Source organism: Melozone crissalis, unplaced genomic scaffold (assembly GCF_028551555.1).
Source record: "Melozone crissalis strain CALT ecotype California unplaced genomic scaffold, PUWL_Pcris_2 ptg000008l_1, whole genome shotgun sequence".
NCBI lineage: Eukaryota > Metazoa > Chordata > Aves > Passeriformes > Passerellidae > Melozone > Melozone crissalis.
The window spans coordinates 5435837-5462074 of record NW_026535786.1 but is presented as its reverse complement, the minus strand read 5'-3'; the positions used below and the strand labels follow the sequence as shown (position 1 = coordinate 5462074).

The window sequence follows — 26238 nt, the reverse complement described above, 5'->3', positions numbered from 1 at the left end:
CAGTTTCTCTCCTCTTCCCAAACAGTTTACAAACAAATACTTCCAATTGTAGGACAAGAAATAGGTTGACCTCTTTTATCTTTTGCAATGATGAATTCAGAAAGTGCATTTAAAGCCAAATGTCCTTGTTGGAATTTTAATTAAAAAACCAAACATGTAAAAGAGCATAATCAAAAAGAATGGAATTGCTCTTTGCAATGCTGCAGTGAAAAACAAATTCTATTATCTAATTTTCATCACCAATATAGGGACTTGAAAATTTTCAAATTTTGTGGTTTGGTTGGTTTTGTTTTGATTTTAATTTGTTTTGATTTAAATTGTAGAATGAAAAAAAAAAAAAAACCAGCGACACCAAAGCAGTTAAATTGATGGAAAGGCTAGAAGAGCATAAGTGATTTATTCTGCAAGAATTGAGACTAAAGAAACTTGCAAAACAGAATAGCTTTCCTCCAGAATAAACCAAATTTTGGGATTTCTTTCATTTTGAAATAGAATGAAAAGTTGAAAAAAATGACAATTATTTTGTATTTGGGAAAATAAATTTTTAGAAAGCTTGTACTAATTTTAAGGAGTATATCTTTATTACCTTGACACATTATAAAAATCCATAATTTTATTTTTATAAAATAGTCAAGAAAATTGAATGGCAAAATAAAAACCCTATGTTATCATCAAAACACCTAAAATTCTATATGAAGAATTAATTTACCATTTTCCATGTAACTTTCTGGTCAATGAAGATCTTCTGTAAAATACTTGGAATTTGACAAATAAATCAGGACACTGGTACATTGATAATTTCTTACCTAGAACTACCAGAGAAGGATTATATATCCTCCTCTAGAAATCAGATAATGGTTCTTCATGACTCAGAGTAAAGTCAGACATTTTTTTGTTAAATTTCTTAGCCACCAATTTATTCATTTTATTTTTAATTTCCTGCATAATTATTTGTTTTATCACTTAACTGTAAATTATTTTTTTCTGTCCCTTTTAAGACAAATAATCATCTTTAAAACAAATATTATTTTCCTTTCCCCTTGTCATCTGTACAATCCTTTGAACCTGTATTTATTTAAATAATCATATGTCCACACTCTTTCAAATATAAAGAGTTGGGTTGTATTTGGGTTTTATCAGATCTTGTGGATGGATTCCCCCACTCTAGCTGAATGTTGAATAGCATTATACTCAATGTTTTAAATCCCTGCATAATAACTCAGTCACAGAGAAATTTGCAGGAAAACCACAACAGAGCTCGGTAGGGTCAAGGTCCCACCATCATCTGTGAAGACCATGAAGACAAAGACTGTCAGGTAAACTCTGAGATTTATGATCAATAACGAAATGAGGAGCAAACAGAACATTTCCAACACCAGATTTCAAGCGTATATCTAAGTGTGTGATGACTTGGCTACGTAGCGAAGGATCGTCTTGAGAGAATCCCTGGGAGCGTGGGCAGAAGGTGGAAGGTGACTGTGTTAATGAAGATCACAAGATACTTCCCTTCAGCTGTTTTGTGACAACAGATCATAAAGGAGCTCAGAGACACACAGTTCTGATGTTAGCTGTTTGTCCATCTCTGTTCTCCCTGCGTGTGACTGTGCCTGAAGCAGGCTAACAAACCTGAGTTCAGCGACCGTGCTCACACCTGCATTTATGTGTCTGCAGAAGGTGTGTTTTCATCAGAACCAACTGTCCCGTCTGGGTGTCTTTTACTGTCAATGAAGAGATAGAAGTCGTTCTACACCAAGCTTGATCTTAACTGTTTTCATGACTCCTTATCTGGAATAGCATATTATTCATAAGTCTGACATAATTCCTTATGTTTACACTGGAGAAAAATACAATCAGTCTGATGAAACCCACTTAAATTAATCTGCCAAAGACTAATTAGTGACTTAAACAGGGTGACCGTGCCCTAAAATTCTGTAAAACTCAGGCTAAAGAGATTAATTTTGTATTGCAGACACTGGTCATGCTCCCACCAGCCCTTCTCTGCAGCTGCTTCCCAATTTTCAGTCAAGCTGTTTTAACACATGAGAAAATTGAGCCTCCAGTGAGACTTGTCAGAATTCACACCTGATTTTTTTTACGGTTGAACATGCCCATCTCCTCATTCCACTGGCTTTTACATAAATGACTTCAAGGTAAGCTACGGACTTGCAGTATTTTAACGATTCTGCAGGAAGCATAAAGGGCAACAGTCCACAGACAGCACAGTCAAGAAAATGACAGCTTATTAAAATAGTGATATGATTATGATAAGAGTAAGAATTAAATACGTAAGTCTGTACATTTTAATTTAAGTGTGGGATACTATCTCCATGTAGAAGTCAAGAAAAAACTTGCTTTCAAATTTCAAGGATGTGCATACTGCAACACTGAAGCAAATGAAGAAAATATTTACCTTTATCTGGCCTTTTTCACAGGGTTCACTGCACACAGATCTGATGATATTACTTTTCTCTGACCATATTTCATCATCGTCCATTTTCAGCTCACCATTGTCCCAGCTGCCAACATTGATATAATCAAAGTAGTCCTTCCCCATTTGTTTAAAATTCATGATTTCATATCTTTGGAAACAGAAAGGAGAGACATAGCTGAGTTGAGGAGAACATCATGAAATATTTCAAATTAAAGGAATACCATACAGTCAAAAATCAAGCATGTTGAAATGAAGAAGAAAAAAAGAATTATGAGTACAATACCCTTGAGTATCTCACAATAGTTTCTGTGATATCATAATCTTGCTTTTCCTTTGTGTGTTAAGTTGGGTGTTGGAATGTTTTCTTTGTTTGCTTTTTATTAAGTTTTGTTTTGGGTTTATTTCTGGGAGTTTTTGGGGTTTTTTTCCATCACAATAAAATGTTCCCTGAACACTTTGGGGTTGACTGTGTTTCTGAGAATGACTATTTATTTGAAGAAAACAATGAAATGAGTCAAAGAGAATTAAATCTGCTAATCTAAAAGTTACTTTTCAGCCCTGGAAGCCAATAGCATATGGAGCCCCAGTTCCCTCTATAGCAGATGTTGAGTCATCTAAACCTATAAAGATAATTCTTATGTCCTTCTCACTGTCTGCGTGTGCTGCTTCCTCTCCTGAGGGAAGAAGATGGTAGATAAACTCTCAAAGTGAGGTAGAAGCAACCTCTGTGTGATCAAAGGAAACAAACTCCTGTGCTCTAAGACTGCAAGATGAAATTTGGTGTGGCACCCAGAAAGGAATCAGGCATCACTCTTGAGGCACAGAGTCCAGAAATCCTTCTTTTTTTTTTTTTTTTCTTTCCCCTTTCTCTTCTCCAACATTGCATCATTAAATGCTGGTCTTTCCAATCTATATAATCATTTTTATGCAATTCCTTGGTGATTGAAAGACATTCCATTCCTTGTAAAGTATGGTGCGGAAGAGAAAAAGTACTCATGACTCAGTCCTAGGCTGCTTTTGGGTCAAAGATAGAGCTCATCAGAGTTTTCAGTTTCATGTTCCTCTTCCTCCTACTTTCTCTTCAGTTCCCACACTCCTGCAGAAAGTCTGTGGAGCCACGTAGGACTCACTTTCTCCTACAGCTGAACACCAGCCCACCTTTCTGCCATACAAGCCTCCTGTTCTTTTAGCCCTGTCTTATAAGGCATGTTTGAAAAGTTGGGCAGCTCCTGAAGAAATTTTTTCATGCTTTTCTTTGCCTCTTCTTTAATGGAGTTAGAATTAATATGTCTAAGCAATATGAAATTTACTGAAGGCAAACAAGAAAACAATGTAGACCAAGAAGGTTATGACACTTGACTTTAAAAAGCTGTCTCATAAACAAAGAGACATCTTTTTCCTGTCAGTCAGCACCAAATTAGTGCTGAAGGCAAAGCATATAGACAGGGTTGCATTAAGAGTGGTATTGTAAGAGTGTAATTTATGAAGTTCAGTGTACAAACGAGGAAAATAACCTTCTCATTAAATCAAACAATCTCTCTAGTAAGATACCCTGCTGGGTTTAGATGGAGTAATTTTCTTCTTAACAGCGTCTGGTATAGGTTTGTGTTTTGGATTTATGCTGAAAACATTTTATAGTATAGAGATGTTTTTGTTATTGCTGAGCAGGATTTATACAGAGCCAAGGCCTTTTTGCACTGTCAAGTTGGCAAGGAGGTTGGGAATGAATAGGAAGTTCAGAGGAGACTCAGCTGACCCCAAGTGACTCAAGGAGTATTCAGTTTATCAATATATAAAGTAGGGGGAAGAAGGAGGAAGGAGGGGATGTTTGAAGCTATGGCATTTGTCTTCCCAAGTCACCATTATGCATGATGGGGCCTGTTCTCTTAGAGATGGATGAACACCTGCCTACCTAGGAAGAAATGAAAGAATTTCTTGGTTTGGTTTGCTTTGCTTGTGTTGATGGCTTTTGCTTTTATTGTTAAACTGTCTTTATCTCAGCCCATGAGTTTTCTAGCTCTTGCTCTTTCAGTTCTCTCCCTGATTCTATTGATGCAGGACTGAGGAAGCATCTGCAAGGTACTTGGTTTCTGGCTGGGATTAAACCGTAACACATACATTGATATCTCTCTTAAATTTTGAGGAAACGCTTTTAAGATGGACAAGCAGTAGCCATACTGTATCTAACATCAATATTTTTCCTGTCCTGATGCAAAAAAACCCAAAAAAAACCAAACAAAAAAAACCCAGGAAAACTGTTTTATAATATTGTCCATCTATTGATCTCAAGATGCTTTACATTATAAAAAATTCTGTCACAGTGGAGAAACTATGGTGCAGCAGGGATTCAATGCCAAAATCACGTGCAGGGCAGGATCAGGACTGTAAGCAGCCTCTAAAAGGAAATGAAAGTGGAGTCTGACTGAATGGACAATGTGATGTTACACACATTACATAGTTCTTGAATCTTTACAAAGAAAAAGAAACAAGCACATGTAGAATGAAAAATTTGTTATACTTCTACATTTTGAAATATTTCACTTTCCATATTTTATAAAGAAGGAAATGTCCACAGCTTCAACAATGATCTCAAAGTTGGAGATATGAATGCCAGACTGACACAAAATAATTGAATCCAGATAACACAAGCACAAACCCAAAGAAACAGACTTGTGCACATGGTTGTAAACTAACTCTTTCCTGAGGTTCACAGCCATAGTGACAGTTTGTCAAGGATTAAACAGACTAACCAAAAAGTTAGCACAGAAGCCGCAGTAGAGCCATTATTCAACAATGTCAGACACTCAACACACCCATGAGTATAACTTTGTTAAAGATTTCAGTTTAGGGGTTCGTGGACAGACTAACAAAAGTGCTGCCAGTGTTTGACAGGCCACAGAACCTAAACCAATGATCCTCTCCAGCAGTAGTTCCATGCATACATCACAAGGGGAATACTGGAAAGGAACCTAACAAATTTAATATAGTATTGCCTTAATAAGTCTTGTTTCTCTTCTCTGTGGAGAGCAGCATTGATGGATGGGTAGAAATAGCCAGATTCAGTAAGCCCAATGCTACAGTGAAGGCTCATGAGTCACTGGTTCCCTGGAGGTTCCTTGAGATAATACAGGGACAGTTTGTCACTTTAGGATAGGAGAGACCAGATGGTACAATAGCACATTTCCAGCAGTGCTCTAATCACTGTGCAAAATACTTGTTTCAAAACAGAAGTGCCATGATGTTGCTAGGAATACACATTCTGCTGGTAGCACCGTCAAAACAGCAGCATCTTGGTTTTTTCATGCCTGTTCTTCCCTCCTCAATTTCTTCTTTAGAGTTTTGATAGTATTTTTAAGATAATTGTTATCTTCCTGAGGAATCATGGCTTCCATACTCTTTGTTTTTATTTCCATGTCTCCTGACTCACATAAAACAGGCCCTACACTAGACTGCTTAAAACTCAACATACACATAAAGGACTTTGAAACAGGGTCAGGATTCAAAGCATCTTGTCGGATTAATCATCTGTTATATAATATCAAAACCTTTTTTCTATACATTAAAATCCTGAGTTATCTAGGTCAGAAAGGCTTTTTATGTTCTGATTTCCTGCTTAACACCACCACCACAGTACAGCTGTGAGGATTTAAATTCCTGTTTTGCAAAGTGAAGATGGAGTTATCAGTGCAAGGGAACAGGGCAAGTGAGTTGTTCCAGTATGACTGCACCATCTCCAAGCTCTTGCAAATAGCGTTTGACAATGCTTAAAAGACTATATACTACTCAAAACCTGTAAAATAGAAATGGAACTTCCTATAAAATCTTCATCATGAAAGAGTACATTTTGACTCAATGTTGTCTGACTTAAGCACATAGACTGGATTTAATGATATGACTATTGTTGACAAATAACTATGATTCAAAAGAAAACAAATTCTGGTACCACTTTGTAACCACTCACAGTTCATTTGTTTGAGTAGACACAAATATCACACAAATCCAGGGAAGCTGGACCTTCTTAAAGTTGGGCGGGCTATCCTGAGGTACACATTCCACATGGTGTCCCCATGCTCTTCAGGGAAATACTTATGTCCAATTGTGACTGAGCAAATGACTTCACGTGATAGAATTTCCTCATCATCTTTCTTAGAATTTAAAAATATCCAACATATTCAATTAAATTCATTGCAACAAATGGTGCTAAATTATTCTTGTTAAGAATGACAACATGAGGAAGAGAAAAGCAAAAGATCTCTTTGCAATATTTAGATATTGTTATTGATGTTGTCAAGTCACATATTTATTTTTGGCAGGTCACACATCACTCACTAGTCACAGTCATTTTTATACAAGACACTGATTGGAATGGGGTAGGATACAGTCCACTGCATCTGACCACCTTTAAACGAAAAAGAAACCCTTTTAAAGAAGTCTGAGATGTCTTTTAAAAATACTTTGGCCAGAAAAATTCAGACTTAACACCTTTCTACAAAATTCAGCTATTTGTAAAAATAGAAACATTTAGCAGAAGACAGCCTTGCTCATGCTAAAAATGCTTTAAAAATAAATTTCCATCTGAAATTTTCCTAGGTTTCTGCCAGTTTGTGCCTGAGTTCTACTAGCTCACAGTGCCCTTCCTTGAAGTCTGATTCAGAAGAATTTGAAAATTTGTGTCTCCAGAAACAGACACAGACTGCTGTGTAGGTGGCTGTCCTGCCTGCTTTTGGGGAGAATGCTGAATTTACAGGTTTGCAAATAGAATGAAGAAAAAAATCAGGTTTGAAATTGCAGAAATTTTTGGAAATGTCAAAATATTTTGACCAATGAGTTTAAATTTTCCAACCCATTTCTACTAGGAAGTTATTGATTTCCTTTTTGTTCACATTAGTGGGAGGAGACAAAATTTAAATGAGTATATAGTATAAAAATTTTCCCTCTAATCATATGTTTATATGGAACCATAACAATGATGTTTAAAACCTTCCAATAATGTGGACATAATGGGTTATCTCAAACAATACCAGAGCAAAAGCAGTGAACAAGGCAGAAAATACATCAAAATATAGGAAGTACATATACTTTGGATAATATCATACTTGCTGTTCTTCCTCTAAAAATTCAGTAGGCAGAAACCCAGAAAAATCCCCACTTCAAGACTGTTTCCAATGTGCATTTCTATGGATGCAAGTGTCGTAGAGAAATTTGTCTTATATTTCGTAGATGTATGTATACATATTTATGCATGCTGCCAACAAAATAAGCTTTGTTTAAATTCAATTTCTCTTAGAGCAGCACAGTATGGATTGATAGCTTAGTGCGTTATGCAAGTGGAAAGATTTCATTTGGAATATATGTAAGCAGTTTTTTTAACAATTCTGATTTAAAAGAAAATCCCAGATGCCTCAGTACAGTATTGCTGATATTGTTTTAGCTTTCTTAATGGAAGAACTAAGTCTGCTATGATTGTTTATAGGTCAACCAAGCACATACACTTAAAGTCCCACATAAAGAGAGAAACAGGATGTGGTGGACATCATGGTCTACAAACATAAAAGTCTGATAATTTGTTTTCAGTAATAATACTTTTAAATTGTACAGACAAAAATGCAAATTAATACAGGAAGCTTTTGCACCTGAAAGCCCACATCTCTAACTTGAAATGCCATAAAAAATGCACATTAAAAAAAACTCTCTATTTTTGCAAAATAAGCACAGGAATCAGGAAATATAAAACTAGGAGTATGAGACCTTAGCTCTGTTGCACACCTACTATGCGCTGTTATCATCTCTGCTATTAAACAGTTTGCCAAATGTCAGCGTTACCTTCCTGGTGAGTCGCCATTCTCATCAAACAAGATCATGTCCCCAGAGACCCCAGTAAAGTTAGTCTTCATGAGTGATTCCAGGAGTTTCCGACCATCTATGGGCTTCATGGCATCACAGAGGCCCACGTAGCCTGGGCACAAGGACAGCTGCATGTTGTGGAGTCCATAGGCCATGGAGTATATTGCATTGATTACAAAGCCCATCTTGGAGTCCTGAACATGCTGGGTCCTCAGAGTCATCTGGCCTGTCAGGGAGCAAGCAGAGGGTTTAGTGAATTGGGCTGGGATACAGCCAGATCTTCAGACATCTGCTGGTGGCTTAATTGTTAACAGTGGGAAAGGTATTTTAAATATCTTAAATAGCTCATAAAAGATGTTTTTATTGGTACACATGCTGACCATGTTAGAATAAAAATGAAGAAAGGAAAGTAGAGGTTTGCTTTAAATATTGTATTATTCAGATGATATATTTCTCTCTGCAGCTCATCAGCTCACCTCACGTATGTTGATTTTAAAGTGCTGCTCTTTTATGTGCATTTTTAAAGCATGCACTATAACACAATATATTAGGGAACTCAGAAACTTCTCTCCACCTGCAGAAATTTCTTCAAACCTTCAGAAATATTGGTTGAAGTGTAAATGCTAATAAGAGGTTTATTCCCTAGAAACCTTATAAAAAAGTTCCACTTGTGGAAAATCAGTGAACTCTGGTGCCCAGAGAAGTTGCCAATGCCCCATCTGTGGCAGAGTTCAAGGCCAGGTTGGGTGGGGGCTCTCAGCAGCCTGGATTGGCGGAAGGTGTTCTTGCTCATGGCAGAGGAATTGGAACTACACTATCTTTAAGGTCTCTTCCAAGCCATCCTATAATTCTATGAAAACACTTTTGTTTCAGAGACATGGAGCTAATCCTGTGCAAACAGAATGACCTAGACACCATCCCTTTTCTGTACCAGAAGTTCCCCCCAATATTTCTTCTATGTCTCTTGCTCTTCTTTCTTTACCCAGCGAGGATAACAATGCAATACAGATGAACACATTACAATATCTGTGAAGGGTTTGACAGTGTGGGTTAGGCAATGACTCTGTTTAGCCAGAATTGGTGAAATTTTTTTTTTTTTGGCTTTCAAAACATGACGTTTGCATTTCTATTCTCTATTTATGCTTCTGTAAAATGCACAGAGAAAAGAAATTCAGCAGCACCTTGAATATCTTTATTTTTTATATCACACTGTTATTACTAACACAGATTTCCTCTGTTGACAGCACCAGGCGAACTAAGGAAGAGTGGGTTGGAGATTTTCTTTCCAGCTGCACTCTGGCCACAAGATCTTTAATACTGGGGAAGTGAGAAGAGTCAGAGATAAAACAACTGCATCAATGGTGCTGGATATTTATCTGACACCTAGAAACATTTGTCTCTGGAGGCAGGAGAAACAAAAAGCTCTATTAGAACATTTGCTCTACTTTTAGCAACCAAGCGGTGACCCTAGGAGCTAGGGGGTCCCTTGTGTGGGCAGCCCAGAGTAAAGGGAGTGCAAATAACCTGTCCACTCCATATGAGAGTCTGCCTGCCACAGAGGCATTAGTGAGGGGCAGGGATGGTGCTCACACCTGCCCATCTGAGCTGCAGAGGCAGCACAGTCTGAGATGCATTTTATGCCATGAGAAGATTGAGGCACAGACAATATTTTTCTTCAAAGAAGTGAAGGCTAATCTGTGACTCCCAGGGTGGCACTCATCTAGTTTAACAACATCCATCCAGAAGACAAGAAACCATTCTGATGGGTAGGCATCTTTATTGGAAAAGGGTAAGAATCTCCAGCTGGTGATCAATTCTGCCGTAAAGCAGCTATGACTGCATACAAGAACACCTTTTCAGTGGTGAACAATGACATCATCCCATTGTTCTAATCACTAAAATCTATTGCAGCACTGGAAACACCAGGAAGGGTAATCAAACACATAGTTGGAACTGAAAAACATTGTGCAGAGGTCAGAAAGTAAATGAGAGAACTGAAAGATTCCTTTTCCCCCTCTGTTTTATGTGGAAGCTGGCACCACCATTTCCAGTCAGCCTTAGGAGCAGTGATTATTAACATTTTGGAAGGCTAAACAATACCAACTTGAAGTATGTTAATGAAAAAAATAAACTTGGAAAAACACACAGTGCTGCTCATTTGTTCTGTTCTACCAAGGTATTTCTTTTCCCTAATTAAAAATAATAGGCATAAAAACTGCAACAGTGGAGTACATGTAAAACCCATATTAATTGAAATTAAGTGGAAAATTGGACAAGCATATTACACTGCAATACATAAAACTTGTTTTAACCAATTATTCATCCACAAAATTAGCACCTTACACACCATGCAGTTAATTACAGTAGCCATTAGAATGAATCAGATTTGCATTGGCAATATTATTTATCATAAAACAATATTTCAGATGCTTTATTGCATATGATTGCTTAAAAATCTAATAACTTGCTTCTTAATTCTTGCTCTCCACTGGGCTTTGTGCTTCAGTTTTATGAAATTATTATTCTGATTTTCTTTAAACACTGAACCTCATTCCGTTCACCTGATGATTTATAATGAGGCTGCTTAGCTCTTCCTAGAAGCTGCTGGCAATTGTCAATGGAGTTGTGAGGGGTTTAGCTGCTGTGAGAATTTTAATATACTTCCTGCAGCTGCAGAACACATTCACCTGAGAAGTTAATTGCCTCACTTGGCCATATAGGGACAAATTCAACCTGCCAAGGTCAGTTTATAGTACCACAAGATTCTGTATTTAAGGGAATATCACAAAAACTAAGACAAAAGAATTTTTCTCTCTTTTTATTATACTATAATAAATCCTTAAAAAATGCCAACATTAAAAAAAACCCAATCAAAACCAAATCTAAAAGTTACTCTCCACCCATTTCACAAAGTATTTTGGCATGCCAGACTTGAAGCATATGAGTAACCCTTACCCCAGTAACCCTAGCAGTGCTTTTAAGGGAAGGTCAAATACATAAGCTAAAAGGTAGCCTCTTAACAACAAAAACAAAAAAAGTAAAAATATTTTAAATCTATCTCTGCAACAATTATACTTTAGGTAGCCTTAAACATGTTGTTCACTCAAGAGTTCTTGCATATTGCTCCTGCTGGAGCTCTAGCACATGTTCTTGCCCTTATCACTCATCCATGAGTGCTGTCTTCAGTCAAGACTTTCCTGACACAAGGTCATGACAAGGAAAGGTGGCACAGATGAATTTAATGGGAATGACCGTGTTTGGAATATATCAACCTATTTATGAATCTATGCTGGAGTTTTTAAAAGGGCACATAGTTGATAGGACAAAGGGGAATGGCTTTAAATGGAAAGAGGTCAGGTTTAGAGGAAGAAATTGAAGGTCATGGGAGCAAGTTGCCCAGTTTAGCTGTGAATGCTCCATCCTTGTAAGCGTTCAAGCCAGGCTGGATGGGGCTTTGGTCTAGTGGAAAATGTCCCTGCCCATGGCAGGGGAACTGAAACTACTTGATCTTTATGGTCTTTCCTTTCCAGTCCAAGCCGTTATATTCCATGATTCTATTGTATGATTAACTATACGAAGATGGCCCAGCACTAAACTCCTCATCCAAATTTGTTCTTTTCTGTTGTCAAGTCTCCAAAGCACACAAATATGTAGATGATGAAAAAGAAACATGTTCTTTCACCGAGAAAGTGATTCCAACTAGCAACGGTTCATTTCTTGGATCTATTTAGAAACAATTAGTGTACTTTTGGGCAGTGATCCAAGAAAGCACTTATGGATGCTGTTAGTCCCTGTGCATGGTGAGCCAGCTCTGGACTGCTTCCCACGCTCCAGAGCTACTCCAGCAGCTCCCAGAACTGGTGGTCCTGGCTACCAGAGACTAATAAAATAGTTCTTCTAGGAATGATCCCCTTCTTTCAAATATGGAAAAACAAAACAAACCAGACCTACATCTTTGCAGCAAATTCTGAAATTTGGCTGCTGCTTCTAGTACTGAGCATGAAATAAGCATTCTTTAATAGATTTCATTATTTTACATATTTTTGATGTAAAACTTCATTCCTCTTTTTTTTCCAGTTTTTTACCCTCGAGGAAGATGAAATACTATTTTTTTTTGCTTGCCAGCTTGTTATACTACAAAGCCTCATCAAGCAAGGATGTTGAAGAGTGCAAAATTACTGTGGTTAATATGTTATTTCTGCTTTTTAACTTTTCCAAAGATGACAATACTTTGCATTTTAAAGAATTAATAAAGGGGAAGAGTGAAAATAGTTTACGTTCCAGGCAATCCCTAAGCCCTTATTTCATTCCCTGAGGAGAAATAGGAGAACAAAATATAAGACACAATATGGGAGAATATTTTTTTCAAAGTGCAGAGCAATTTGCTTGCTTTGCCATGAGTTTAGCACTGAAATGAAGGGAAATTGTTAGTTATTATTATTATTATTATTAATAATAATAATTTAAAAATTCTCAGTGATCAAAAGGTTATTTATTACAAAGTCATAAGAGGCATTACGGTGAAAACCACAGGCATATCTTACAGCCTTCAAATATTTCATAATATTTCTCCATGATTATATCACAATTTAGTTTCTACACAATTTCCACAAATATGCCATTAAAATATTCAGTGATTCTTTGTGATAAGTTTTGTTTAATGAGGGACAAGAGTCTGGCAGAGATGAGTTTTAGTTTTGCTGGCAAATGTGTCCCAATTTCACATTCTGCTCACTGTACTTGAAGTCCATCAACCAATGTGTTTTCCTTTATTTTCTTTCCTTTGCTTTAGTGAATTCCTTAAGAAAAATCAGGACAACAGTAATCTTTCCAACAAAACCATGGTAGTGTCTTTCTTCTGCAGGATCTGGTATGTGGCTTCTTATCTCTGTCAGCAGTCCATGTTGTCCCTGTTGTGCTCCTTGGGGACACGCGTAACTTTCCCTGGATCTGTATGCTCTGGATGACATGCCACCAAGTCAGTCATCCCAGAAACATGCACTGAAGAAATGTATTGTGTCTTGTAAAACAGAGGAAAGGTTGTACACAAGAACCATATTGTTCATATCTCGTGAAATTGTCCTTGTTTAAAGACATAGGAAAAAACCTGATTTTGGAACCTTTTCCAGAGTCTATCATCAGAGCTTTCTAGCAAAGCAATGTGAAATGATAAAGTAACTTTCAGTTCTGTATAATTTGTAAGGTTCTGGGTGTATTTTTCTACTGAAAAAATCAATTCCAGTAGTTTATTTTTTTTTTCCTATTTTAATTTATTACAGGCTCTTGGAGTGAAGAAAAGAGGCATTTTTTTGCTCTGTGGGAAATTTCATGCAGTTCAAATATCCTTTTTCACTGGGAAATGTAATTTTGACGCTGAGGCAAAACACATAGCATAAAAGTGAAACAATGTTAAGGTAAATTAAAAACTTGAATCACAGCTTTTCAGTGTTACTGAGATAAGAAAACAAAAAAATGACCCATTTTAATGCTGCTAGGGAACATTTTTGAAATTTGACAAGGAAGTACTTTCCAGTGTAATTCTCTCACCCAATGCTTTTGACCAATTCTAACTCACTCTTCTTAAATGAAAGCCAGTATCAGCACTGTTGCATTTTACATGCTGAGTAGCTCCAAAATGTTGAGAATGACCGAGAGACCAAATTCAATGTATTGAAATCCAGAGGTGACTTTGAAAAGCTTTTTTCAGAGTACTTATCTGACTTTGGTGTTTTACATCTATTTAAACCTGCATAGCAGCTGCTATCTCAGAGCAATCACAAATCTGCTGAGAGCTGGACCTTCAGCCCTGGGTGCCCACAAGACAGTGGCAGTGGCAGTCTGGGTTCTCTTGTCAAGTTCAGTATGATCAGCAAAAAAGAGTATCAGCAACAGGTAGTCCTAGGAGAAGGTAAGTAGATACCTATTTCTCCATATAATTTTCTTAACAGTTCTATTATTTCTCTACACAATTCAGTTTCTTTGGTCACAAATTGCAACAAAGCTCAACTGCTGCAGGTGCAAAAGTACATTAAATGGTGGCATAAAACTCTCTGTACTTGCAAACATGCTTATATGAAGTATTTTAATCTATATAGAAAGTTGAGCTCCTGAGAGAAAAGAATGGCCAATTGAAACATCCAATATGAAATGTCTATAATCTGAATAAATTTAGTTATAAATTAATTTTTAAGGCTAGAGAGATATGATCCATATAGTTACCAAGGCTCAGAAAGGCAGTTGGAAAAGGAATTGCAATATAAGGAGGTCATATCAAGAGTATCATCACATACATCTAGTATATTGAAGGAAGAAATCAGGGAACATAAAGGGAAGGAAAAACAAATGTAGTTTTGTAGTCAGACTTTGGAGGATTTTGATGAATTCTTTAACAACGAGAAGATTCAAGATATTAAAGTGTTCAAGTTATTGTTGTGTTAAATTCAGGATTAATTAATATCAAAAAGGCTTTCAAAAAAATAAACCAGAGCATATAGCAGTTTTTAGTGTCACACTTCTTCTTTCTCTGAATCAAAAAAAATAGCAACATGTCTGTGTGGGCTCCTGGCTCAGATTATATCAGGCTGCTAGAAAATTCAGATCTTGACTTATGCCTTACAGTTGATTTGCCTTTGGAAATTTCTGGATCTGACCCAGCATCACTGTAAAAGTAGTAATAACCGTGTTTGAGTTCCAGGTCTGAAATGTGGGGCATAAAAATGAGGGCTGGACCATAATTTGGCTTGCCAGTGCCCAAGCATGAATATCAAACTCAATGACACACAGGATTTATTCAGGAGAATTAAAATGCTTTCTAATTCACTGTTTAAAAAACAGAAATTAATTTTAACTTTGCTCTGCTTTTATTTGCTGTCTAAAAATAATAGGAATGTTAAGTCTGAGGAATATGATGTTTAAATGTGACACATTTCTTGAAATATGGAAAATATCTTTCCATTCTGACAGCACTTATGTTTTGTTGGCTGAGTTTTGATTAAACCAATTTTGGCATTAGCGCCTACATTTAATCAACATATTTGCATGTTGCAGTGTAAAAGACTACACAGTCATGTTTTATTCCTTCATTCTATCTGGAAACCCAAAAGGCACATTTGTTAAACCAAATTTTTGCTCATCTGAAACCATGGACTTTCTGTGTGTTCCTTTGTACTCATTAAAAATGGCTGTAACTGGATGAGATTCAGCAAACAGGCAGATATTTTTTGCACTTTCATTTTACGTGCACATTTGTACCTGTAGCAGAAAAGCTTTTCTCATTTTTATCTCAAATTTCCCTAATCTCCCTTTCTGCAAATAAACTAATTTATTCTTAATCCTCTTCTAAATTGCTCCGAGATACATTGGGCATCCTTCTTTTATAAGAAATTTTACACCCTCAGAAAAAGCACTTTTGTCTCAGAGAAGACACATGGTTAGTTCATGAATGGATTTTGGGATTTTTGCACCTTTCTATGATACACTCAGAAAGCTCTGCAAATCACTGCCAATCTCCTTTTCCTGGGAGCTGTAACCAGGACACCTGTACATCACTGTGTGCTCTTCTTCCCTATAAACCCTGTCTCTGGGTCCTTGCTCCCAGCCATGGCAGACATAAGCTGCTTTCCTCACTTTCAGTGCCCTCTATGTCTTGTTTGTGGCTGACCTTTGTCTGTGATGACCCAGCCTCCATAGTTTCCCTTTGTTTTCTACTTCACTGCTTTGAACTGAAGTATTTAATGTCAGGATCCCGCTGTAAGTACCTGCACGAGTGACCTATCACCTTCCTCCAGATTCTTTTCTCACTGTTCATTTACATGAAACTGCTATTTTTTTCTTAAGTCTGTAGCCTCTGCCAATCAAAGTAAGATACTGCAGATAATCCGAGTAAGATACTTCAACAGCATCAGCCTCTATTTATTTATTCTCTATTGTCTATGACTTAGATCACAGATACTTGGGGTGTGTATTCTGGTATTGCTCTGTGTTTGAGTATCACCATAAATAATGCTGTTCCATCCATGCCTCCAGCTTTTGCACAGCATGGGAAAAATAATATCACTTAACAGTGCAGGCAAAATAAAGAATTTAAAAGATTGGTAAATGTAATAAATATGCTTCTGCTTCTGGTGTCTTTGAGGACTTGCCTTTTTCCAGTACTGTCTATTGAGCCAGAGTTTCACCACATAATTATGTTGGGTTTTGTTTCTGCTTGATGTTAAGATGCATTTTTTAAAACACCCTCACCAGGATGAAAAGGTACTAGGAATTCTGTCCAAAAGAAAGCAATCGCATAAACGTCTCATCTTCAAAGGTCTAAAGGCAATCAATACCAAGGGATTAGATTAGCCTTTTGAGACCTGAACCTGGCCACTGTGTGGAGTGAGTTACTCATCTGGATCACAACTATTTATTAACTTCTTTGAATTATGGTCTTAGATATTAAAAAAATCTCTGACTGGTGCCAGAGGTGAAACCAACCCCAAATCTTCTAAAATCCCTAGTGTTTGGAGGCCATTAAATGTCTCCTTTTACACATGCATTTTAAATTCTTTGTTCTGACTCTTGTTCTTCAGAGTGGCTTGTAGCAACTTTCCTGTGTAATGGAACTGATTACACTGAAAATCAAGTCAGATAAGTCTGTGAACTTCTCACTTTCTGTAGTGCTCCAGCTGGGCAGAAAATCAATGTTCTTAGCAGCAACAGCAGTGACACACATTTGGATTAGGCAAGTATGTTCTAATCTGCAAATGAAAAATGAGCTGGATGCTGAAATTTTCATCTCGGTATGAACTAAGTCTACGTGTAGGAATGGAAACTTTTTAGTCCTTAATAGAAATGAATGGAAAAAACCCCTTTATTGTTTTTTGGATTCTCTTTGTTCAGATAATTTCATAATTTGATTATACATATCATACTGAATCATGTATTATTAATACTAATACCTTCCCTGAAAATGTCTATGAATAGTTTATGTTAAAAAGTGAGAAAATACTCGCAAGTCACTGGAGATGGTTACAATTGTTTATGATTAATGTATTTTCTGCCACAGGGTTAAATGTAACCTAATATTCTACTAGGCAGGATTCATCAAAGCAAATGAAGAGATTTTAACAGCTAAATTCATATCTGGTACATAGGTGAAGTGAGTTATTACTTAGATTTCAGCCATATCTTCCAGTGTTTATTTTCTTATTGAATAAACTTGACTATACTGTTAACCATTCTTTATGTTTTTGTGACAACACAACTGGATTACAGAGAACAATTAATTTTGTTTCCCACTAATATAATGGTTACTGCCTTTTATATAGACATATTCATTTAATAATGACTTTGTCTATTAACATCAGCTCTAAACTTATCTTTTTATCTTTATTCCAAGAAGTAAAGACTTGCTTGACTTTTGATGTAGAAAATAGGTTTTGATTTCTCTCCAGCATTTCTCAATGAACTTAATCTCATTATTTATAATCGTAAGAAACACCTGTAGCTTTATTTTTTAGCGTGTTTGGGGTTTTCAATTTTTTTTTAAATTCAGCTTCTGGACAATACCATATATTTAGTCAAATAAAATAAAGGACATAGTCCTGTATTCTTACCTGGTGAAATCAGAACCAAAACTAAATCCTCGTCATGCAGAAACTCTTAGGACAGTCTGTGAAACATTTATGACCACTGACGGCAAGTATCATCTTTATAATTGTGAAGTCTGGTCTGAGGGAATTTAGGACTCACAATTTGAGTCTTCAAAATAAATAAATAGCAATATAGGAATTGAAAAGACATAATTTTCAAATTCGTATGGGTGATAGGAAATGAGGTAGAAACAACAACTACCATGCCAATTTCAAATATGCACAGTAATTTTGACCTTTAAGTCGCAACATCAGATGTCTCACTCTTGCAATTCTCAGTGAATACATTTATGTCTTTCTTGCTGGTTAATCCACAGGAAATTCTGCAACTGCAATTAATGTTTTTGCCCTACAGCAACAAGAGAGAATTAAAGCTTTTATAATCTGGTTTTAATTATTTTCCTGTATGCATCATGGTCCAGCCCATGCCATGTTTTATTAAAATAAAAGAGAAGAAAAGGAAATTAGAGCTATTTATTTGGAGAAAAACTTTCTTTTCTATTCATGATTTGCAAATCAGAAGATTTGGATTTTTGCATCTTTTTTGTGTCTTTGACATTCCTAGGTTTTAGGAGCCTATTTGAGCTGTGGTTCTTTGTGGGAAAGCTTCCAGCCATGAGTGCTATTCACACCAAAAAATTCATGCTTAATGATTGTCTTTTATCCATGACTGGTGAATTCATGTATAAAATAATATCTCCCTGCACCCCCATGATAATTTTTCTGTGGTGGTGAATTTTATTTTAGGTGCTATAAAAGACTCTTTCAGCACTTACATTTCATAGTTCCCAATCTTTCACATAAAACATAAATTAGATTCTCACATTGTTGGTAAAAGGTAAGTTAAAAAAGAAGCCAAAAAAAGTCAAATTGAAATGTTTTTTTACATGGCACACCTGCATCCAGCTATGCCCGCTGCATTGACATCTCAGGAAACAGGTCTATATTATCATGGGGAAATCAATGAAGTTTGCTGCTCAATATGCAGTAACTGTCAAGAGTGCAAATAAAACCTGTCTCAAACTGTGTTGGAAGGGTAACAGAACAAAAATAATGAGGAAAGGTGAGTAGAGTGCATAAGGTGTACACTGAGATTTTGGGATTCCTACATTCAATTTACATCTCTCTCACAAACTTCCTCTGAGACCTTGTCCAAATCAAAAGAAAGACTTTAAGATCATTAAGTGAGATTTGGGTAGGAGTTTGTGTTGTATAAATTCAAGGCTCTGATCCTTTAAGATATTTCTTGGTCTCATGGGTGTGTGAAAGGTATTCACATTTTTACAAGGGAAGAACCCTTGGGGTTTAGAGCAGTGGTTGGACTAATGCCCAGCACAGCGCCACATTATCCCCAACACTGCCACAATACCAGAATACTAACACAATGGTATTAGTGACTTCTCAAGTGTCAGAAATAGTTAAAAAATTTGCCTAGAAAGTTACAGAGAAGGAGAAGGGGCTTGTGAAACAGTCCTCCTAGCCTCAAAGGAAGGACTCTGAGCCCAAACAAAGGATCATTTCCAGGTAGTCTGGAGTCTTCCTGCTGAGGCACTGAGTTTTTGGTTCCTGCCGTGTCTCTTGCCATTTGACTGGTGCCACAGGTCCCTATACTCTTTGGAATGCAAGACATGGGTGCCAGTTCACAGCCTAGACAACATTAGTACTGCTTGGCATCTCATGAAATAAAGAGCAATTAACGGAAGTAATAATAATAAAAAAAAAACCTACAAAATCCCAGAAAAATGTACCACATCTCTCTATAGTGCAGAAATGACAATATGAGGGAGTTTTTGCTAAATTAGTACAATTGAATGAAAATAATCAGCTCAAAATGGCATATCCTGAAATGACCCATGGCTGAAAGAAAACCTAATGACACATTTCAAATCACCTTTTTTCTGAAGTTCATAAATAATCATCACTGCCATAAGGGCTTCAGATAACTTTTAATATATCAGCTCTCTCATTGCTTTTGTGAGCCAAAGCAATATGATCAGCTTCTTTTTCTGAAAATGTACATTTTGTACCTTTTGCACCTCTGTACGTTTGCACCTCTGAAAAGGTGCTGCTTTGTGCTGCAGCATTTTTGAAAGTGTTTACATGCCTATGGAGGTGGAGTAGCATCAAGTTTTTCAAATGAAGAGACCAGTTAGGTGCTGAAGCTCAATCTATTTCTTTAGAAACCTGAACATTTTAAATTGTGCTTTGTATAACTTTGAAAACCACAAGCATTGCAATTGCAGCTTCTTTTCCTTCCAATCCAACTCACTGTTTCACCAGACCATGCTGCATCAGACCAGACCTTCACTCACATTGCTTCACTCAGCAGAATTAGTAAATTCACTTACTTGTGCAGGTCTTGTTGTATTTAGGGTTCTCTTGGGGAAACCCTTCCAACCGGCACTGGAACCTGTGCTGCCAAAACTCCTGAAACCACGGGTTCCGATGGTTGGTTTCTGGCCGGAGCTGTAGGTAGTAATCATCAAACCATTTCACGTCTGGGGACTGCAGCTTGATTGTTATCCCACCGACAGCTTCGTTCTGGTACCCTTCTGTCACGTCGTACCTGTCTGCCCAGCCGTCACTGCAGGGGTAAAGGAGAGGGACACCACATTGGCCATCCAAAGGAATAAGGAAAGAGCTTCCTTAGCATTGAACATCAGAGCCTAAAAGCACACACACTAGCAGTTGTGGTTCTGAGTGGAGTCTTGTAAAGCACCTGTAATTCTTCCAGAGGAGGAATTCAGTGTTTTACTTACATTTGCTTGACGTCAGCACCTTCTGCTTAAATTATCTATTCCAAATCCTACACGTAGGGTAATTGAAACAATGTTAAAAGTCACATATCCTGGAATCTGCTGTGTACAAATGTATCTCTGCATCAATTAACCTCACTGAGGGGAGAAAACCTTGGGTTCAGCATTTCCCTGACATTGGGTTGATACTACTCTTACCTGGGAGGATGTGACTTTGAGGACAGAACCTCTCACTGTGCAAAGGGCAGGACTGTACTGGAGACCATGTCCCTACTTCTTGATGGAGCACAGCACAAGGAGCCAGAAGCAAGTCTCGAATGGGCTGGCACTGCTCCAGCAGAAACACCAGCACAGAGACAACATGACATTGCATCTGAAACAATTAATTCTCTCTGCAGACATGGCTAATGAAGCTGGGCAGAGCATTATGCAGATCCAGGTGTTGCTCCTCTTTCTGTGTTGCTTGTGGCTGGAGCTTTATGGAGTTGTGTGATACTGCACTGCACACAGAATTTTAATCCCCTTCTGGTAACCTTTCATCTTGCAATACACAAACCACAAGGAGACAGAAGCAACTGAAAACCCCACTCAAACAAAATGTCACAAACATTCAGGGTAATTGCCCTCTCCCCATTTCACAATGGATTCTTCTGGAAGTACTGCCATTTATGAAGTTTCACTCAATCCTAAAAATGTACATATCTCATTAGAACAATTTCAGATTTCTTCTCTTTTCTCATGAACATGATATTTCAGTTTTTCAAAGCTCAGAGACTTGGAGAAGAACCTAAGATTAGCATTTGTCCCTCCTCTAAGAAGTCCCTGATGTTCACTATAGAGAGTACCTTTAAATTCTAAAAGTTGTGTAATTGAAGGATGAAAAATAAGCTCAACTTGTCTTATTTTAAATCTTCATGATTTGTTTAAAGCTGGCCCTTCTGTAAGTTAGTCATACTTTAAGTGATGTAGGTGACCTTTATGTGTGTGGATCTGTTCTCTTTTGATCATTCGCTGCCCGTCTTAAACTTTTCTTCTGTACTGCAGAGCAGGCAGGAATCCTGCTGCAGGCACCTGGCCCCCAGTGCATTCCTTAAGCTGTGCATTCAGCTGTCCACACAGAGCAAACACACCCTCAGAGAGTGACTTCTGCACAAGACACTCTTTCAGCAGAGCCTGGACTCTTGGCTATGTCTTCCTAGCACAGCTGCAATGTCAGCAAGTAGCAGCTTCACCAGGGGGAAAAAATATCCAGTGTCTGGAATCAAAATGAAAGAACCATTAAACATGCTTCAGATTTCAAATGCACTGATTTACTCAGCACAGAAGAGTAAAATATGCATTCACAAAAGGAGAAAGATGAGCATTGCTGTATAGCTTGAGTATAACACTTGGAAAATTTACCTTCCAGTTTAGGGATTAACATAGGTGTTAATGTTCCCAACTGCACTCAAGAGGCTCAGTAAGACAAACAGCCCCCACTTCCACCAGGAATGTTTACTGGACAGAGTTAAAACCCACTAGGGGTTGTTTTGTGATAAAAGCCACAGAAGGTGTTTTAAATTTATGACTGGTTTAACCTTTCCTTTAAAAGATTCATCTTGTTCTTTGGCAAGCTTTTAAAGCAGTTTTATCCACCCTCATGAAACCTGACAAGTTTTTAATGCAGGAGGTAATAGGCTTTGTAGTAGGGATTTTTTTTCTTAAACTGGGTAGAATTTGAAAGAATTAAAGCCATGCTGTCAGTATCGGAGCCTTATGAGTTGTCTCATACAAACAAAACAAAACCCAAAAAACCCCAGAAAAAAGTCTTTTTTCTTGTAATTAATTTTTTTATAATTTTCAAAGGAGTAGGTTTGTAGATCTAATCCAGGAGGGTGCTATAAAATTTACAGAATTACTTTATGATTAGCTATCCGTCTAAGATTTGCAACAGAGATAACAGTTTATACCTTTAAATTATTAAAAAAGATGGAAATGGCAACTTTTTAATGACAATTACATAACCCTCCTTCTCAACTTTTCTGCAGGAGAGCTTCTTAATTCAACAGAGCTGCTTCTCATTCAAATAAGTATTTCAGCTTAGTTTCTTGAACAAAAGGTGTTTAGGAATATTCTATAAAAGCTACTCGAAGTACATATTGTACAGACAACAATGTAAAGATAACAAAGCCTCAGATGGACAATGTGGAAAAGCAAATGTTAAACTACTATTCCAAAATTGGTGAAAGTGGAGTGTTCTACAGGGTAGAATGACTATTTAAAAATCTAGTTGTTTGTTTCAGAGGTGAAGGGTGAACCAAAAAGTGAGATGATCTAGAAAACAGGCTTGATTGAATTAGCTGAAGATTTATAGCCTAAAGAACCAAACACAATACTAGGGAAGACGTGCTATTTGTCTTCAGGTGCATCAAAAGCATCAGCTAAAAGATCACAAGTTGTTTATCACATCGAGATAAGCATCCAGGACTTAAACTGAAAAGAGAATGACTCAGATACCAGGAAATTTTCCTCACAGCAAAGAGAATGAGGAACTAGAATAGCTTGAAGTGAAGACTCTTAGGGGTGTCAGAGAGCAAGACAGGCAAGCATCCATCTGATATAAATGTCCCTGCCTTGGTGAAGGGATGGCAGTAGGCTATCTGACTTCTTGACATCCACTATGCATTAGTAGTTGTTGAGATTTGACATATGTCTGGGAATGATGATTCTGTAAAACCCAGCAGGTTAGACAAAAAATTCAGAGAAATTTAAAACAATAACTCTCCATCACAGCTCCCCCAGCTTCTTGTAGTGTTTTGCCTTAGTTATTTTTTTTCATTATTGTATTTTTTCTCTCTCTGTAGTTGCTACGGGAAGCAACAAGGAAGAGAAATTTATTTAGGCTGAATGATGTGTTAAGCTATACACACAGCTAATTCCAATGATGCAGTCAGGGTAGGCAGGAGTGTACACTGGGTTAAAATAACTCTTAATGAAAATGAAACTGTTTTATCTCTCTTTTGTTGAGTGAAAGGAAGGTTTTACATCTAATCCCCAAATAACACTGTCTCAGTATAATTAAGATAATCCTTTGAGGTTTAAAAACAAAAAAGAAATTCTACATTCCCTAATTTAGACATTTGGTTTTACAGTCTGAAGTAAACACAGGTCTGGCAGTTTAAGGCCACTTTCTCAGTTTTGAATATCCATGGCACCAATTCTGTAATATTGGCCCTATATCTAAGAATTGTGACTTCCATAGCCCAAATGACCTTTGTCATGGGAAATGAAACTCCAAAACCAATGAGTCAACGATATTTGAACAACTACAAAATGATTTGCCCAAACTGACATGCCTACACACTAAATAGACACAGATTTAATTTTTATATATTACAAGTCTTTTATACTTGTTTAAGCCATTTCTTAAATCTGTAATAGGGTTTATAATATTGATTTCAGTGAAAGCTTTCAGATTCTTGAGAAGCCTTTCAAGGAAGTGGGGAAATTCTGCCACTTTTTAGGGACAGCTGGACCAAAAAGTTTCAAACTGGAAAATCCAATGCTGATAAAGAGATTAAATAAATATTATAATTGACTATTTTTCCATTCAGTACCACAATATTCTTCAAGGACAACTTCAGATTTAAGTACTCCTGAGCAATGCTAATGCCTGTTGTGGTTTTGTTTCATTCCATGCAGCACCTTGGCAGAGCTGGAACTTTGCTGTTCTGGGAATAGAATTATGGAAAACAATATACAACCTTTGATTTGAAGACCATTAACTATGGTCTGCTTTAAAATTTAGCAAGAGCATATGCTGGATAATACAAGGGGGCAGAACAAAGAGGTACACTGTGCAAATTGACAGTCCATGAAACTACTGCAACCCTTTTCACTATTTTGTGACTATTTGACAATCAACTCCTTTTAGTTTCATTGTACTAATAAATTAAGCAACAGTGAGTTGCAAATATGATTTTTTTTGACTATTGGAGATATTTTTCTTTCTTTTTTTTAAAGCCGCTCACTTTAAAAAAAAAAGGTTGTCATTGGTAAGCTATCAAGGTATCAGGTATATACTATCAAGATCTATCAGGTATTATTAGGAATATATTATCAAGATATAAAGACTTTTTGGGAACTAACTAACTAACTAGGATGGTGCAGTTGCTGCCAGTCCAAGGTGGGAGAAGGCAGCAGGGAGAGGTCTAATGCTTAGCCCGCTACATCTGCAATCTGGTGGACATCCAGGACACCAGCTGGAGGTGATGTTCCTGCAGAGACTCCTCCCCATGCTACCTTGTGCCTTGTCTTTTTACGGCAGTTCTTTAGAGCATATAAAGCTGCAGAGATGTCTCATGTGATTCACTAGACTGAAAGAAAGTTTTCAGCTCTTGGCTCTGGACAAATTATGATCAGTAAAATGTTGTGAGTTAGTACCAGTGAGCTGGCAAGCATAGCTTTAGGATTCCTATGAAAATCACCTGGAAAATTCAGCACACATTCTAAACCTCTATTTCTAAGATTAGACAAAATACTAAGAGACACAGGTGTACAACAAAAATAGATTCCCTTTTGCGAACTCTTCCACTTACTTTTCTATGTTGAAAATGCAGCAGGGTCTTGGAATCAGTTGAGCTGATTTCTTTTTCTCTGAAGTCCCTTTCAAGCCATAGCTAACATTATTACAGTTAATGAGTGCATTCATTAGGCTGTAGACTGGTGTCTTTTTTGTTATGCAAAAATCTGTTTATAGGCAGGCCACATGATAATGATGGAAACTGCTGTTCTGCCCACATCTATAATCACTCTCCTGCCAAAAATCTGACCAATAGCACTTGAAAATATATTTCTCCACCTGTGTAGGAGTTTTTGTCTGAGTGGCTTTAAAATTAATTTCACTGTATTTCTTTGCTCTTCCAAGGATTTTTCCCATATATTTGAAAAGCTCTAAAAGTATTAAAGAGTCCTCACACTTTTCTCAAAGCACTATGGGTCTTGCAAAGGTAAATTTGTTTGGTTAATACTGAGAGAAGGGTGGCATTGCTTTTGCTGAGCAGCTGTAAACTGATGCATTTAGATGAGCTCATTTTATAACTGTGCATGCAATGAATTCTTGTTTTGCTGCCTGGCTTTTTTTAGATTGCAGTTAGTCTTTTTTTTTTTCCCTTCCTTTTCATGCATATTATAAAAATAAATAAATTTAAGGGTAATTCAAAGGAAAGAAATTGCTTGATTATTTTTAGGCAGTTTGGCCCACAGTTTTCTACAATGTGGTAGCTAGAAGTAGCTATGCAGTGAATTTGGCCGATACCTTACACAGGGGATTACTGGTACTAATTACTTGCTGAGTATCCAAACTTCCCCAAGCTGAGAAAGGTTGTGATGGCAACTTGAGGGATGGTAGCCTATAGCAACATCTAATTTGCATGAAAACGGAGAGTTTTGCAGCTGTGTTCATCTCTAGTTCAGAGCTGCAAAGTAATTCAGCCTGACTGTATTCGGGTGCACAAAGAAAATACACTTTCCAATGTGTGATTCCTATTTCTTTACACTTGCCAGGTGTCAAAGCTGACCATTTTAACTGAAGTTA

At 37.1% G+C, this 26238-nt stretch overlaps 1 protein-coding gene across 3 annotated transcripts in view; it reads right to left on the bottom strand.

Moving 5' to 3' along the window:
* Nucleotides 1-26238, bottom strand: part of GRM5 (glutamate metabotropic receptor 5) — a 240008-nt gene that overhangs the window by 37793 nt on the left and 175977 nt on the right. For all 3 annotated transcript variants that reach the window (XM_054270034.1, XM_054270033.1, XM_054270035.1), the window contains 3 exons: nt 20256-20491; nt 8255-8501; nt 2411-2579 (listed from right to left, as the gene is read on the bottom strand). In XM_054270034.1, coding sequence (XP_054126009.1) covers nt 2411-2579; nt 8255-8501; nt 20256-20491 — 652 coding nt within the window. The remainder of the gene's footprint in view (nt 1-2410; nt 2580-8254; nt 8502-20255; nt 20492-26238) is intronic.